The sequence below is a fragment of the Rhinatrema bivittatum genome, chromosome 2 (assembly GCF_901001135.1).
Source record: "Rhinatrema bivittatum chromosome 2, aRhiBiv1.1, whole genome shotgun sequence".
Taxonomy (NCBI): domain Eukaryota; kingdom Metazoa; phylum Chordata; class Amphibia; order Gymnophiona; family Rhinatrematidae; genus Rhinatrema; species Rhinatrema bivittatum.
This window is the reverse complement of record NC_042616.1, coordinates 662333830-662352132: the sequence shown is the minus strand read 5'-3', so window position 1 is coordinate 662352132 and position 18303 is coordinate 662333830. Positions and strand designations below refer to the sequence as shown.

At 43.2% G+C, this 18303-nt stretch overlaps 1 protein-coding gene across 1 annotated transcript in view; it reads right to left on the bottom strand.

Annotated features, from left to right (window-relative positions):
• Positions 1-18303, bottom strand: part of C2H8orf34 (chromosome 2 C8orf34 homolog) — a 624237-nt gene that overhangs the window by 369266 nt on the left and 236668 nt on the right. Inside the window, exon 5 of the mRNA XM_029591437.1 lies at positions 9263-9291. Coding sequence (XP_029447297.1) covers positions 9263-9291 — 29 coding nt within the window. The remainder of the gene's footprint in view (positions 1-9262; positions 9292-18303) is intronic.

The window sequence follows — 18303 nt, the reverse complement described above, 5'->3', positions numbered from 1 at the left end:
GCAAGTCTTGGGGAACCCTCCTGACCCCCACAAGACTTGCCAAAAGTCCAGCAGGGGTCCAGGAGTGATGCCCACCAGGGCAGATTGTGCATGTTTTTATTTGTTATGCTCGGGTAGAGATGCTTTGTTTTCCTGTTAAAGCTGCAGCCTTTTCAATTCCCAAAGATCAGGGAAACTAACCAATTTGGCAGTGCAGTAATAATGGGAGATTTCAATTATCTATATATATATTTATATAGGCTAGAATTAACTAGGCAGGGAGATGGTGTCGGCGTTCGAAAAATTGATGGACCTTCGGCACCTTGTTTGAAATTCTTTCGCTTGTACCCCCGCTAAAGATACGGGGATGTGCTGGATCAGGAGAGTTTGAATACGGATGTCTCTGAAACAGCTTGTGTGGCGAAACGCGCGCGTCGGACAAGTTACCCCGACAGCTACGGGATAAGTAACCCCGATAACCCAGAAACAAGGGAAGTTGCCTTTTTAATATATATAGTAAAAAATTCATAAAAAGTACACAAAATTGAACTTTGATGCCTTCCATCTGGACCAATTGATTAAATGTGACCCCATGAAAGTGCATGAGATGCAAGTTTGACTTGTGAGCACTGTGGGTGGTATGATGGTCCTTAAACATACAAGATAAAATTTCATAGCGTTGTGATTGTTTAATTTTTCAATACCACGTGTTTCTATATAGTTCATTTCAATCGTGGGATTTTTCACTAAGAGAATTTTGTATGTTTAGATTTCAATTATCCCAATATTGACTGGGTAAATGTAACATCAGGACATGCTGGAGATATAAAGTTCCTGGATGTAATAAATGTCTGCTTCATGGAGCAATTGGTTCAGGAGCCAATGAGAGAAGGAGCTATTTTAGATTTAATTCTCAGTGGAATGCAGGATTTGTTGGGAGGTAGTGGTGGAAGGGCCACTTGGCAATAGTGATCATAATATAATCAAATTTAAACTAATAACTGGAAGGGGAACAATAAGTAAATCTACAGCTCTAACACTACATTTTGCAAAGGAAAACTTTGATGAAATGAGGAAAATAGTTAGAAAAAAACTGAAAGGTGCAGCTGCAAAGGTTAAAAGTGTTCAACAGCCATGGTCACTGTTTAAAAATACAATACTAGATGCATAGTCCAGATGTATTCCACGCATTAAGAATGGTGGAAGGAAAGCAAAACAAATACCAGCATGTTTAAATGGTGAAGGGAAAGGGGCTATTTTAGCCAAAACAATCCTTCAAAAATTGGAAGAATGATCCATCTGGAGAAAATAGGAAAAAAGCATAAGCATTGTCTAGTTAACTGAAAAACATTAATAAGACAGGCAAAGAGAGAATTTGAAATGAAGTTGGCTGTAGAGGCAAACACTTATAATAAAAATTGTTTAAAATATATCCGAAGCAAAAACCTGTGAGGGAATTGGTTGGAACGTTAGATGACAGAGGAGTTAAAGGGGCTCTTAGGGACGATAAGGCCATTGCAGAAAGACTAAATGAATTCTTTGCTTCTGTGTTTAATAATGAGGATGTTGGGAAGATACGAGTTCCGGAGATGGTTTTCAAGGGTGATGAGTCAGATGAACTGAACCAAATCACTGTGAAACTGGAAGTGTAGTAGGCCAGATTGACAAACTAAAGAACAGAAAATTACCTGGACTGGTTGGTATGCATCCTAGGGTTCTAAATGAAATAAAAAATGAAATTTCAGATCGATTAGTTAAAATTTGTAATCTATCATTAAAATCATCCATTGTACCTGAAGATTGGAGGGTGGCCAATGAAATACCAATATATAAAAAGGGCTCCAAGGGCGATTCAAAAAACTATAAACCAGTGAGCCTGATGTCAATGCTAGGAAAAATAGTGGAAACTATTCTAAAAGGTCAAAATCACAGAGCATATAGAAAGACATGGTTTAATGGAACACAGTCAACTTGGATTTACCCAAGGGAAGTCTTGCCTCATAAATCTGCTTCATTTTTTTTGAAGGGGTTAATAAACATGTGGATAAAGGTGAATGGGTAGATATATTGTATTTAGATTTTCAGAAGGTGTTTGACAAAGTCCCTCATGAGAGGCTTCTAAGAAAATTAAAAAGTCATAGGATAGGAGATGATGTCCTTTCGTGGATTACAAACTGGTTAAAAGACAGGAAACAGAGAGTAGGATTAAATCGTCAATTTTCTCAGTGGAAAAGGGTAAACAGTGGAGTGCCTCAGGGATCTGTACTTGGACCGGTGCTTTTCAATAAATTTATAAATGATCTAGAAAGGAATACGACGAGGGATGTTATCAAATTTGCAGATGATTCAAAAGTATTCAGAGTAGTTAAATTATAAGTGGATTGTGATATATTACAGGAGGACCATGCAAGACTAGAAGACTGGGCATCCAAATGGCAGATGAAATTTAATGTGGACAAGTGCAAGGTGTTGCATATAAGGAAAAATAACCCTTGCTGAAGTTATACGATGTTAGGTTCCATATTAGGAGCTACCACCCAAGAAAAACATCTAGGCATCATAGTGGACAATACTTTGAAATTGTTGGTTCAGTGTGCTGCAGCAGTAAAAAAAGCAAACAGGAATTATTAGGAAGGGAATGGTTAACAAAATGGAAAATGTCATAATGCCTCTGTATCACTCCATGGTGAGACCACACTTTGAATACTGTGTACAATTCTGATCGCCGCATCTCAAAAAATATATAGTTGCGATGGAGAAGGTAAAGAGAACGGTGACCAAAATGATAAAAGGGATGGAGTAGCTCCCCTATGAGGAAAGGCTGAAGAGGTTAGGGCTGTTCAGCTTGGAGAAGAGAGGGCTGAAGAAGGACATGATAGAGGTCTTTAAAATAATGAGAGGTCTTGAATGAGTAGATGTGAATCGATTATTTACACTTTCAGATAATAGAAGGACTAGGGGGCACTCTATGAAATTAGTAAGCAGCACATTTAAGACTAATCGGAGAAAATTCCTTTTCACTCAACGCACAATTAAACTCTGGAATTTGTTGCCAGAGGATATGGTTAGTGCAGTTAGTGTAGCTGGGTTTAAAAAAAGTTTGGGTAAGTTCTTGGAGAAGTACTTTAACTGCTATTAATCAAGTTTACTTAGGGAATTGCCTCTGCTATTACCCGGCATCAATAGCATGGGATCTTCTTAGTGTTTGGGTACTTGTCAGGTTCTTGTGGCCTGGTTTGGCCTCTGTTGGAAACAGGATGCTGGGCTTGATAGACCCTTGGTCTGTTACGAGCGCAGCGGCGAAGTCGTTTCTGGAACAGGTGATGTGAGCCCTTGGAATATGGCACGACTCAGGGAGGAGTCCCAAGACACACCGCGGGAGGTGACCTGGTGCAAGCATGGGTAACAGGGAGCAAGACAAGGCTGGAGCGAAGACAAGGAGATGAGAGGTCTGACCCTCTACCAGACCTGCACGCCCCAGGATGACCAACAACGCAATGTTGATCAATGAACAGTCCTCCGACCGTTCCAAGCTCTTTCGGACCTGCCGCTGGGTAACAGCAATAGGCAGCAGGCCGGGCAGAGGACGAGGGCAGATGGAGTCCTTAGAACACAGAACTGTAGATGAAGACTCAGGCGAGGACACTGTGGACAAAGACTCAGGCGAGAAGACTGTAGACGAAGACTCAGGCGAGGACACTGTAGCTGAAGACTCTGGCGAAGGGTCAAGGCACTATAGATGAAGAATCAAGGAATAGGATCAAGATGCTGTAGGCGAAGGATCAAGACATAGGATTCAAAGTGCTGAGTCGAGACTGTGACGCAGCACGCCCTATACAGTCCAGCCACGGGACTGGTCGCGGACCACACTGGAGCGGAGCAGGTTCGAACAGAGTCTTTGGCATGGATGGACGCAAATGCAATGGGCTCCGAAGACCCGGACAGGATTCAAGCTCAGGATTCTCAAGGATTCAAAGACAACTCAGGATTCAAGACTAGGATTCAAACAGAAGTCTTCTGGAGGCTTGCACTGCACATGAGAAGATGGCCTTGTACCGTGAGATGCCCTACACAGCCCGCCCATGGGCTGATCTCGGACCATGACAACGGCACGCCAGGAAAGTAGACATCATGGAACCAAGGCATGGAGGCAGAGGCGAAGGCAAAAGGCATCAGGAAGGACATTGGACATCAGGAGGTACAAATGAAGAACATCAGGAACACGAAGACATCTGGAAGCATGGACGAAGGACATCAGGAACCTGAAGACATCTGGAGGCACCAACGAAGGAAATCAGGAACATGAAGATGAAGCCGTCAAAGCAGGAGAAGACCATGGAAGACCTGGATCGAAGAGAAGACATAGACGACTGTGGAACCTGATCCGAAGGCCAGGAGTGACGGAAGAAGAGCCCTTTTATAGGGCAGAACCAGGAAATGAAGACCAGCTGGGTTCTGGTGGTGCCAGGAGCACTTCCTTCTACTGGCCCTTTAAATACATTGAAGAGGTGTGCGCCAGCACCTAGAGGAGAGCCCTGGAGGAAGGCAGGACCATGGACAGCGGCACCCTGCCACACAGAGATGCAGAGAAGGGCAAGCAACAGCTGGGACAGCTTCCTGCCATCCAGTGAGGACCCCAGCAATGGCATTGCAGCTCCCTGCCACAAGAGGAGCTGGCTGGTGCGGCCTCCAAGCCACATGAAGATGGTGTCGACGGTGGCCCTGCCGCAAGGGAGGCTCTGCTGGAGCAGCCTCTCGCCACGAGGAGACCTCCGCTGGTGGCACTAGGACTGCACGGGAGCCGGGAGTAACGTGGCTAGGCTTGCCACGGGACGGCGACGGCAGCGGCCTGGCTTGCCGCGTTTCAAAGAAGCAGCAGGTAGGGAGTCTGTTCGCAGCATGTGGGCAGATTCACAACATGGTCTGACCCAGCATGGGAATTTCTTATGTTCTTATGTTCTGAGGAGAGCTGGGACTGGTTGCTTATGTCCTTTATAACCAGCTATTTTACATTTTAAGGGGTGGATAGAGTCAGATAGAGCAAACACAGAACAGAAAAGATGTAGATTTTTGTCCCTCCCTAGTGAAGCCTCCTTGCCTCACCAGTTTCCTTTTTGGAGGGGGATTTCACTGTGAACAACCTGCCAGTGGATTCTAGGTATTTTGTTTCAGTAAGGAAAGCTTTTGGCCTGAATTCTGTTGGAATTTGCACTCCTTGACTGAAGACCAATGAACTAATTTAATCTCTGACTGTGGCAAACACCTGTGACAGGCGTAGCTATGTGAGGTGCGTGTAGGCTAGAAGAATTCTTTTGTAGAATGGACTGTGCTTCACTCTGTTTCTCTGAAGAAGGTCATCCTCAATGGCGGACTCAGAGTGCAGGAGCTGAAGGCCAGTGAACCCATTCACTCCCTGAATGTGGCAAGAAACTATGAAAGCAGAATATCAATCTAGGAAGGTGTTTGTTTAAAATGAAAAAAAAGAAGTTATATCTCTTTTGTTGTGAGAGGGCTTTTTGGCCATTCCTCCTCACTGGGAGCTTGGCTGGGTCAGAAGGTTTCTACCCTCAGACTTTTCAGCTCGAGGAATCACCTATGCAGAATAGCACAAAGAATCAACTAAGATCAAGAGACCCCATCTGAATCTTCAACATGGGACCAAGATACAGGACTGGGTGTTCGGTAAGATGCTGGAGCGTCAGATGGACTGTTTTGACATTGTAGAAGGGGGGACCCCTGACATAGGAGTCCCAGTTAAGCTGCTGGGAAAGCTTTAGTGCATATATCACATCACCAATTGGGAAGCTTGACCAGTTTGTTGAGGAAAAGGCCACCAACCCCAATTAAAACACCCTAACGGTACAAGAATCATTTGCAACTGCACACTTACTCAGAGATGGACTTTGTTTTGGCCTTAACTAATCAGTCCCTAGCACCTCCTTATTAGCAGAAGCAGTGGCTGTCAGTGGGTCCGACAACTGATGCTTAATTTTACTGGCATCGGTTTTCGAACCCGCTGACAGCCATCGGTTTGGAAAACGAATGCCGGCAAAATTGAGCATCCGTTTTCAAACCCACCAACCGTTTTTTTTATTTTGGTTGCCTCCAACTTAATATAGCTATGATATTAAGTTGGAGGGTGTACAGAAAAACAGTTTTGTCTGCTGTGCGTCTTGGCCACACATTTATCTTTCAGAATTATGGGGTAATAACTAATAGGCTCATCAACATGCATTTGCATGTGATGAGCTCTATTAGTTTTGGGGTGGTTGGTCGCACGTTTTCACGCGCTATTACTACTCCTTACAGTATAAGGGGTAATAATAGCCCGTCTAAAATGTGCAGCCAAATGGGAGCTAAACGGTGCGCTCAACTGAGCGCACCATTCTGTATCGGCCTGACTATGAGTTGAAGATTTCAATGTATTATCCACTTTGATGCCTAGATCTCTTTCCTGGGTAGTAACTCCTAATATGGAATTAAAATCATGCAACTATAGCAAGGGTTATTTTTCCCTATATGTATCACCTTGCACTTGTCCACATTAAATTTCATCTGCCATTTGGATGCCCTATCTTCCAGCCTCACAAGGTCCTCCTGCAGTTTATCCTGATGTGCTTTGCAAATCAGTTAAAAGATAGGAAAGAGAGTAGGAATAAATGGTCAATTTTATCAGAGATCTATACTGGGACTGGTGCTTTTTAATATATTTATAAATAATCTGGAAAAAGGAATGACAAGTGAGGTGATCAAATTTGCACATGACACAAAATTATTCTGAGTTATTAAATCACAAGTGGGTTGTGAAAAATTACAGGAGGAAGAGGAATAACTAGTAAGAAAAAAAGAAGTGATAATTCCCTTGTACAGATCCCTGGCGAGGCCCAATCTAGAGTACTGTGTTCAGTTCTGGAGTCCGTATCTTAAGGGGTCAGCGATAGAGTGGAAGTGGTTCAAAGAAAGGCGACCAAAATGGTGGGAGGACTCCATCATATGACCTATGAGGATAGGTTGAAGGCCCTAAATATGTACACCCTGGAAGAAAGGAGGCGCAGAGGGGATATGATACAGACCTTCAGATACATGAAAGATCTAAATGATTCACAACTAAAAACGAACCTCTTCTACTTGAAAGAACCAATTAGAACAAGGGGGTCACAATATTAAACTCCAGGGAGGTAAATTCAAACTGAATGTCAGGAAATGGTTCTTCACGAAGAGGGTGGTGGATACTTGGAATGCCCTGCCAGAGGAGATGGTGAGGAAGAAGACTGTAAAGGACTTTAAAAAGGCATGGGATATATTATGTGGGTCCTTAAGGAAATTACACCAGGAGTTCCCAAGAGTATGGGTCATGAGCAGAAACAATAGGGAGGAAGTAAAGGAAAAATTGTGAAGATGATAATAGGACAGGACAACAATTAGGAAATGAGTTAGACTATGTGGACCCCCTAAGGAGCTATAGCAAAGAGGCATAGGGTAAATCAGTTTCAATTAAACCCTAGTGACAATGAAAAGACCCAGACTAAAGATATGAGATTCAAATTCAAAACACGATTGTAGGGCAGACTCGATGGACCACCTGGTCTTTTTCTGCCATCTATTCTATGTATCTAGGAGGACGTTTTGAAACTCACTGGGCATTTAAATGGCAAATGGCAAGTGAAATTTAATGTGGAGAAGTGCACAGTGATGAACATGGGGAAAAGTAACCTACTCTGTAGTTTAACTATGTTAGGTTCCATATTAAGAGTTTCCACCCAGAAAAAGGATTTTGGCGTCATATTGGACAATAATTTGAAAGTCTCAGTTCAGTATGCATTGGTCGTCAAAAAGCAAACAGAATGTTAGGAATTAGTAGGAAAGGAATGGAGAATAAAAAGGCGAATGTTCTAATGCCTCTGTATTGCTCCATGGCGAGGCCGCACCTGGAGAACTGTGTGCAGTTCTGGTCACCACAACTTAAACAAGTACTTGTGTCCTGGATTAGAATACTGGGCTTGATGGACCCTCAGTCTGACACAGTATGGCATTCTTATGTTCCCTTTGAGTTTATTCCATGCACCAACCACCCTTTCTGTGAAGAAGTAGATTTCACAACCTTTTCTAATCCAAGGCACACCTATATAAACAAAAATGTTATGTTGCACACCATTCTCAATTGAGAAGGCAGTGAGGACATGGAGAGGACTCATATGGCAAAAAAAAAAAAAAACTTAGGGAAGCACTGAATGCCTCACCAGCCTCTCCTCCAAACTTTAAAACAAATGGAAAGAGGGGGAAGAGGCACACATGACCTTGTCACAATAGGCTATTTTGCTCTATATACAAGTCCATGAGAAGGGAGAAGTCTGTGCAGTGCAGGCAGCTGGCTTGGTTAGTTACCTTGGCTGCCACATGTGGCTGCAAGAGCTTCTCCACTACTGCTACTCCCAACACATCCAGTGCACAGTGCATGCTCTCCCCATCTCACTCAGCCTGGGGAAAAAACAAAGGCTGGAAGAACTCAAAGGAGGAAGCTCAGAAGGCAGAAGATGAGTAGGAGCTATTTGCACTGTTTGTCCCGAACAAAGCAGAACCCGAATATCCATGTCCTGCATGTTGCCCATTAATTAGCACACTGCAGAGCTTTTGCTGAGGCTAGGAAGAAGCAGCAGGAATGATGTTCTTAGAAAGGAGCTCTTCGATGCTTAAGAGTCACTGCTGGTGTTTCTTGCTGTGGCAAGGTGCTCTGGGTCTGAGTATCAGGCAATTGTGACTTTTCCGTGGCACACCTGATCAGGGCTGAAGACATGCTGTTGAGAGCATTCTTTCCTCTGATAAAGGTTTGTTGCTTCCATCTAATTTATGTACATTTAGTTGAATAGCTTCAAGAATGGGACATAATATTCACCAAAAACCTAAACAGAAGCATTTGCACCTTCCGTTTTTCTGCAAGTTATGCCTTGCCTTCGACACCCTAGAATCATTCTGGCTATGACCACAGCCTTATCGCACAATTTACCTTGAGATAAGACGATCATCCTGATACCTCTCTCTTTCCTGGTGCTCTTCAATTTCTCACCTCTTATGTTTAGGTCCCTCAGATTTTTGTTCCCCCACATGCACAACTCAGCACTTTTTTGCACTGAATCTTGCCTGCCAAGGACTCACCCACTCTTCAGGTTTTTTTTTTTTATATGAGGTTTTACTGATGAAGAGTCTCTTTTTAGTAGATTATTGTCAGTCCTAAAATATGATTTTGCATGCATCTAGAGTTGATTACATATGCAATAGATCTTACCTGTTCAAGTTCATCTGAAATGGCAATGCCTACAGAAAAAAAAAAAACAGATTAAAAAAGAAATATGAGAAAAATACTATCCAAAAGTTAATCCTACAAGTGATAAAAACTGTTCTTAAAAAACCCCTTGAATCATGGTTATCAGATATAGAAGAGATGGAAAGAAAATGAAAAATACAAAGAGGTAGTTACACCAGGGAATCTAAGAGATACCTGCTAAATAATGCTTTTGTAGTGTATGATGTCATCTAAACCCACAGGTATAATTTCCCCTATTTACTTTTCTATGTAGTGCCTGCATCTGATTCACTGATCAGATTGCTGATAAACTTGCTTTTAGGCATGAAGCTATAGTTTATACTTTGCAGATTCTACAAGAAGCGTTTTTCCATTAAGAGCCTGCACATTTTATCGTTTCAAAAATTAAAATGTGCTCCTCACGACAGGTGCTATTCACTAGCACGGTCCTTACTGTTTGACGTTTTAGCTCATTGTACTGAGACCAACAGCCGGTGATGTAACTCCTGTGAACTGTCAAGCATACTGATAAATAGGATGTTACAACCATACTGGACCCCAGTGGACTTCAAAACATGTAAAGAATCATTTCACTTATCAATAAAGGTAGCTATGATTATAAGGATCACTCATTATTTAATATGCATACTGTATATATCCTAAGGATTAGTATTAAACTGTAAACCAGTGGTTAAATAAATAGCCTGCAGTAAAAGCAGGGAAAGCAGAATGTTGTATAAGAACTGAATGAATGATTTAGATTTTATAAATGCCGGTTATGGAATGAAAATTGTGAACAACTAATTCTTTAGACATTTAGGGATTGCACATATGCAGTTTTCCTCCCCTGATCTAAACACGTCCACAGAAATGCATCTTTTTTAACGTGGTTCACAGTACACGTGCTTTAGAAGCCAGTGTATGCTTTTAGTGAGTCAGGGAAGGACACTTTTCAGCCATGTCACTTTACCCTGGTGAATGGCTTTGAAATTTGTCCTCTAAATCAACATCATGAGGATAGCAGGACAAAAGACTTATAGAAAGGAAAACAGAATGTGAAGGTCTGGAAAACACCAGATTACCAGAACTAAAAATTACACAAGTACAAGCACAATTTTAACTGTTACTGATTATACTAGTATGTTCCATTTACCCTGAGCATTAGGAAATATTGATTTAACCAAGTGTGTTCTGGGAATGATCCAATAAAGATAGCCCATCCCTAGTTATTCTTTGCTGACAGTCAAAGGAAACAGATGAGTGGCTGTAGCTCTATCATGATGCTAACCAATGTTCTCTCTAAGAATTGGGTTGCTGCTTGCAAACATTTTTTGTTTTATTACCCTATGAGCACTACTTTTTTTGATGCACAAAGCCTATCAATATTATGGTCACAGCAACCCAATCATTAGAGGGAACATCTTTCTCACATATATACGTTCATTCTTCAAATACACACATACTTACTCTCACACCTCTCATTCACTTCCCAGACTCTCACGCACACTCAATTCTCCTCCTCTTCCACACACACACTCATCTTAGTAACTGCAAACCCTTCACTGCCAAAACACTTTGAGAAGTAACACAAACCCCTGCAAAAAAAATAAAGACACCTAGAACCTTGCCATACTATACCATACCAGCACTGTCTCAGGACTCAGCCTTATCTATGACACGGCAGCAATGCAAATATTGTACCATGCCCTAGAACACTAATGCACCACCTGCTGCTCCAAAGTCCCACAGAAAAACTACATGACAGTAGCTATACTGCACCTCAGTCATACAGGCAGAACACAGATAGAATCTTACCCAATACAGAATAAGGGACTACAAATAAGAAACAGAAACAGGCAGACAAAAATAAAATGGAAAGCCTGAGAAACTGGATTCTGCACAGTGGAATACTGAAGAAAGAACAAAATACAAATATGTAATGCACATTTGCAAGGATGCTAGTCACCAAAAATTCAAAAATTTTTTTTTTTTTTTACATTTGTTGTCTGATCTTATTTCTCTAATCAGTTGGTCCCAGGCTTTTTTTTTTTCCCATGTTCCCTTTTTGGGTATTTTCCAAATTCCTATTTCAGGATCTTTTTTTTTCTGTTTCTCCTCTATCTACCTGTCTACTTCCCTTCCTCCCTCAAATACACACTCAGGTGCTCATTCTCACACTCTGTGTCTCTCTCTCAAATGCTCTCTCACACATACAGGCTCCAACTCTCACATGCTGTGGCTTAGACATGGCTCTCACTTTCACATGCTAACTCTCTCATACATACACACTGGTTCTCTCACATGCTGTCTCACTCTCTTACATACAGGTTTTCACTTACACATGCAGTCTCACACAGGCTCTCACTCTTACATGCTGTCTCACACAAACACACATGCTGTCTCTTCTCACACTCACACACACACACACATGCACTCACTCTCACTGGCTCCCTCACACACACACAGGCAAGCTCCCATACATTCTCTCACACATACACCCAGACAAGCCCCCCACCTCACAGACCCTCAGGCAGGCACCCATTCATTCTCACACACACAAACAGACTGAGAGACTCCCAAGCAAGTACCAACTCATCTCAACACACACAGTCCACTAGGCAGGCACCCATTCATTTCACACAGACACACACACACCCAAGCAGGCACCCATTTATCTCAAGGTACAGAGATCTCCAAGACAGGCACCCATTCATTCATACACACACAGCCAGGCAAGCTCCCATTCATACACATACATATTCTTAAGGAAGGCCCCCTCTTTCTTTTGCTGGGAGCCTCTCTCACTCTGCTACCAGTATCACTGTGCTGCATAGCTGTTGGGGAGAGCACAATCGCTGTACTGGCATTGAAACCTGTTCTGCTGCCTCCTCTATGCAGGTCCCGTGATATTGCAGGGCTAGCACTTCCTTCATGCTGATCGTGTGTATTGCGAGATCAGCAAAGAAAAAGTGCTACTCTCATGAGTTTTTAATACTGCAGGGCACCTGAAGCTTTGGGGGTCTCGTCCTGTGCTTCGGGCCATGGTGGGATAAGCTCCACCATGGCCCTGATAGTCTTACTGCGCAGGGGTAGAAAAAGTTGTGCACGGCCTCCAGAAAAGTCGGGCGTAGTCATGTACACGTGGCAGCTTACAGGGAACGTTGATGCCAACCCAGAGAATCCAGCTCCTATAGAGCATGTTTAGGCCCCCAAGGAGGTTAATGGTACATAGTGAAGCTGGACCCTTTATCCTGGAGGCTCAAATATATCTGGCAAGTGTGAGCATTTTGGGCTTTTCATGGTGGATAACTCAGCAGTGAGAGCAAGAGAGTTAAGATACAAGAGGTTAAGCGTCAGAAAAATTAAGCACCATCTACAAAGAATTATCAATCAGTTTCAGAACTGCTATATTAAAGAGGTCAGCATTAACTATCCTTTCTGCTATCCTGTGGAACGGTGGAATGTGGTTGCCTATATGTTCATCCTCTGCACAATCAATAAAACAAGATAGTTTGGTTATGAAGCTGCATGATACAAGCACATACAGTGACAGAGGACGAAGAGTTTACTATGGCATGAGGAGAGCACCTGAGATCCATTCCTACAATTTGTAGGAACAACTTATTACCAACAAATCCATGTGAAGCCTTACTGGTCTGCGAAGTCAAGGAGGGGAAAGGTTGATTTTCTCTCATGGTTCATACTCTTTCCATGACTGTGGAAAGAGGTTAGCTTCTTTTTAAAATGATCTTATAGATAATGTAATAAGTGCAGATGAGCAGGAAACTAAATAAAGAAGTTGGAAGGAAGGGAGAAGCTGAAAATTGTTTGTTTCATTGCATGGCTTTAAAGTATATAAACAGAAAGAATGAGAGAGTGCATTAAAAAATGTGGATGCCTAGAAATACAGAAATATTTGGAGTTAGACAGCCAAATGAAGATTTGGATACGTATCTGGTTAAATTCTAGCTGGCTAGAATTTAGTCAGTAAAGTTAGGGGTGTTCTGGGGGTGTAACTGGGAAGAGTTGAGTTTTAGCTGAATATGTTATCCAGCTAAATGTGATATTCAGAGGTAGCTGAAGAACTTAACTGGCTAAGGGCCTTATTTTCCAATATCGCATTGGTAACGCATTAGGGGGCGTTACCAATGCAAATGAGGCTTCTTTCGTGCAGTGGGGAAACATCGTGTGCGGCGATGTTTTCGCCATTCGCGAAAACATTAGCACCGCACGTGATGTTTTCCCACTGCACGATAATTGCCAGTTTCTTTTATCGCAGTGCACGATATTCCCAGACACGCCTGCTCCTGGAGGGAGAGCAAGAGAGAGGAGAGAGAGAGCGAGAGACGAGGAGAGAGAGACGAGAGAGAGAGAGAGAGAGAGATGTAGATGATCGACGAGATGAGAGATGAGAGAGGAGAGAGGAGAGGAGAGAGGAGAGAGGATAGAGAGAGAGATAGAGAGAGAGTTGAGAGGAGAGAGAGAGAGAGGAGAGAGAGAGAGAGAGAGAGAGAGAGAGAGAGAGAGAGCGCCTTACTATAGTGCCTATGCCCTACATAGGTATTTTAACCCCTATGGGAGGGCCACCTACTAACTCGGGGTGGGGATTTGGTATGAGCGTCGGGGGTTGGGGGCCACTTTCGCATTCCACATGAGACCTACGGACTGAACAGTGGTCTCTAGTGCAGATTTGCTGGCCGTCGGAGTGAGGACGCTCACTCCAAGCGGAGATTTGGCCAACATTCTCTCCACCTAGCATGTTGTTGCCCAGGTAGAGTGTCCATCAAGCTAGGTAGAGAGAACGTTGCCCAAACCACTTCTGGAGTGAGCGTCCTCACTCCGACAGCCAGCAAATCTGCACTAGAGACCACTGTTCTGTCCGTAGGTCTCATGTGGAATGCGAAAGTGGCCCCCAACCCCCGACGCTCATACCAAATCCCCACCCCGAGTTAGTAGGTGGCCCTCCCATAGGGGTTAAAATACCTATGTAGGGCATAGGCACTATAGTAAGGCGCTCTCTCTCGCTCTCTCTCTCTCTCTCTCATGGCGGTAATCCTTTTCAGGCCTGTAACGCGGTCCATAACGCGAGGTTGGAGTTGTAGTTATTAGCAGCGATAGCAGCCGCGCTAACACTGCGGCTGTTTCGCCGCACACGATACACAGGTTCCCGCTTTACATATGCTCCGCCCCAACTCCGCCCCCTGAATACCAAATGACTAATTTGCATTCGCAAATCGCGTTAACAGCTGTTAACGCGATTTGCGAATTTATCGCACGCGGTAAAGTGCTTGGAAAATGAGGCCCTAAGTCTGGTCAGCCCATAGACCTGTCTTATGGTTAGCTGGCTATATTCTAACTGGCTATATTCAATAGTTTATCTGGCTAACTTTGCTATCTACACAGTAACTGAACATGGACCTCATAGATTTCAGAGATACTAAAGATGAAAGTATCAAAGACTTGAAAATATTATATGTCACAATGGTATCCAGGATGACTACCATACTACAAGGAAGGAAGTTTAGAACAAGGTAATCACCTACCACATTTATGGCAGTATTCTATTCCTGAAGTACTTAATGGAAATCAGCTTCCCATCAGCATAAGAGCATAAGAAGTTCCCATACTGGGTCAGACTGAGGGTCCATCAAGCCCAGCATCCTGTTTCCAATAGTAGCCAATCCAGGATACAAGTACCTGGAAAGTACCCAAACATTAAATAGTTCCATGCTACTAATGTCGGTAATAAGCAGTGTCTATTTTCTAAGGCAACTTGGCTATTTTAGTTATTTAAAACATTTCTAAACTGCACATATCACTACAGTTCACAGTGGTTTACATAGATATTATAAATAAATTATGGAACAATAAAAATAAAAGCATAAAAATACGCTATAATAAAATTAGGCCCACATGTTATATAATCATGCTAAGAGCATTTTATGGATTTCTCCTCAAGGAATTTGTCCAACCTTTTTTAAACCAAGATAAGCTAACTACCTTAACCACATCCTCTAACAATGAATTCCAGAGCTTAATTATGCATTGAGTGAAAATAATTTTCTTTGATTTGTTTTAAATGTGCTACTTGCTAACTTGTTTTATCTGAAAGAGTAAACAACCAATTTACATTAACCTGTTCTAGTCTTCTCATGATTTTATAGATCTCTATCATATCCCCCCCTCTCTCCAAGTTGAACAGCCCTAACCACTTTAGCCTTTCCTCATAGGAGAGCCATTCCATCACCTTTATCATTTTTATTGCCCTCTCTGTACCTTCTCCAGTGCATCAATATCTTTTTTAAGTTGCAGCGATCAGAACTGAACACAATACTCAAGGTGCGGTCTCACCATGGAGCGATATAGAGGCATTCCCTTCCTAATAATTCCTAACTTTCTGTTTGGCTCTGTTTGCTGCAGCAAACTGAGCCAATAATTTCAATCTATTGTCCACTATGATGTAAAGATCTTTTTCATGGGTGGTAATTTCTAATATGAAATCTAATATCATGAAATTACAGAATGGGTTATTTTTCCCTACATGCATCACACTTGTCCACATTGAATTTCATCTATCATTTGATTGCCCAGTCTTTCAGTCTCACAAGGTCCTCCTGCAATTTATCACTACCCACTGGTGATTTAACTACTCTAAATAATTTTGTGTCATCTGCTAAATTTAATCACCTCACTTGTCATTCCCCTTTCCAGATCATTTATAAATATATTGAAAACCACCGGTCCAAGTACAGATCCCTAAGGCACTCCACTGAGAAAATGGACCATTTAATTCTACTGTTTCCTGTTTTTTAACCAGTTTGCAATCACAAAAGTACATTGCTTCCCATCCCATTACTTTTTAATTTTCTTAGAAGCCTCTCATGGGGGGACTTTGACAAATGCTTTCAAAAAATCCAAATATACCACACCTAACAGCTCACTTTTATCCATGTTTATTAGCTCCTTCAAAAAAGTGTAGATTTGTGAGGCAAGACTTGCCTTGGGTAAAGCCATGCTGACTTTGTCCCATTAAACCATGTCTTTCTATATGTTCTGAGATTTTGTTTTTTAGAATACTTTCCATGATTTTTCTTGGCATTGAATTCAGGCTCACTGGTCTATAGTTGTTACAATTCAATGAATCAGTGAACCCTTGGGCCGTAATGACAAGGTAAAAAGCTTACCGTGGTTCCTTGTCGGTGGGAGATGAACCTCAGAACCGGCAGCCGGAGTTACCAGCAGGGCAGTGGTATAGACAGTCCGGAGTCAAGGCAGGCAGCAAAGAGACAGTATCCAAAGCAGGGTCAGAGGTAGGCGGCAGGCAAGGCAGAGTCCAGTATCCAAAGCAGGGCCAGAGGTAGGCAAAGTCCAGTATCCAAAGCAGGGTCAGAGGCAGGCAGCAGGCAAGGCAGAGTCCAGTATCCAAAGCAGAAATCAACACAAGGCAAGCAAGGCAGGAGACACACCAAGCTGGACCTATTGCAAGGCACTGACAATCCTTCAGAAGCCTCCTTATATAGTCCTGGGTGAGGAAGCGGTTCCTGGGAGTCTTGAACTACTTCCTGTAAGAATAAGTGGGGGGAGGAGCCAAGCGCCTGTGTCAGATTGGGGCTAAGGCTGCCCCTGCGGGAGCCATGCTGCTGGCTCTCTGCTGCCTTAGCCAATGATGAGGACCATGCAGAGAGTACCGAACAGACCCGCCTCTGCCACTGCCGGTAGGTGCGGTCGGCCGTGGGGGTCGGCCCCGCCGATTGCAACAGTACCCCCTCCTTTAAGACCCCTTCCAGGAGGCCTAGGTTTCTCCGGGTGATTGGCATGAAAATCCACAAGGAGTGTTTTGTCGAGTATATTCTTCATGGGCTCCCATGAATCTTCCTCTGGGCCATACCCCTCCCAAGCTATGAGATATTCCCAATGTCTCTTATTTCGGCAGAAATTCCATATCTCTCTGACTTGGTATGTCTCCTCCTCTTCCGTGGAGATTTCCTGGGGAGTGGGCGGTTTTCGTGCAGGCCATGATAGTATCACTGGTTTCAAAAATGAAACATGGAAAACATTATGGATTTTAAATGATGGAGGAAGACGTAGTTGATAGGTAACAGGAGTGACTTGTCTCAAGATTGGAAAAGGACCCACATAGCGAGGGGCAAGCCTCATGGAAGGCATATGCAGACGTAGGTTGCGAGTGCTAAACCAAACCTTTTCTCCAACCTTAAGGTGAGGTGCTGGCCACCGATGCTTGTCTGTAGTATTCTTTGTTCTCTGGGCAGCTTTGCTGATCATGGTTTCAATCTGAGTCCACAGTGCATGGAGATCCTGTGCTGTCATCTGAGCAGCTGGGACGACACGGATAATGGTATTGGAAGGGGAGGGAGTGGTTGTTTCCCATAGACACAGAGAAAGGGGGAGGATCCTGTAGCTGAGTTGGCATGACTGTTATGGGAGAATTCTGCCCATAGGAGAAGGTCAGCCCAATCATCCTGTCGTTCATTCACAAAAGCTCTTTAAAACGTTTTTAAGGTGCAGTTAGTTTGTTCGATTTGTCAATTGGCCTGGGGGTGGTAGGCTGTAGTAAAATCCAGTTTAACCCCAAATTTGTTGCACAAAGACTGCCAATATTTGGCCATGAACTGGGTTCCACGATCAGACACAATATGGCGAGGTAGTCCATGTAATCGAAAAATGTGTTTTGTAAACAATTTGGCCAATTCTGGAGCAGAAGATAGTGTTGGGAGAGCGATAAAGTGGGCCATTTTTGAAAAACAGGCAATGACCACCCAAATTACTCGATTACCATTGGAAGCAGGTAATTCCACCACAAAATCCGTGGCAATATGAGTCCAAGGCTCCTTGGGTGCCAGCAGAGGTTGTAATAAGCCCCAAGGATGTCCAACTGGAGTTTTCTGCTGGGCACAGGTTGGGCTCGAGTCTACATAGGCTTTCACATCCTGGTACATCTGTGGCCACCAATAATATCTTCTGAGGAATGAGAAAGTTCAAACTCGGCCTGGGTGTCCTGCTAC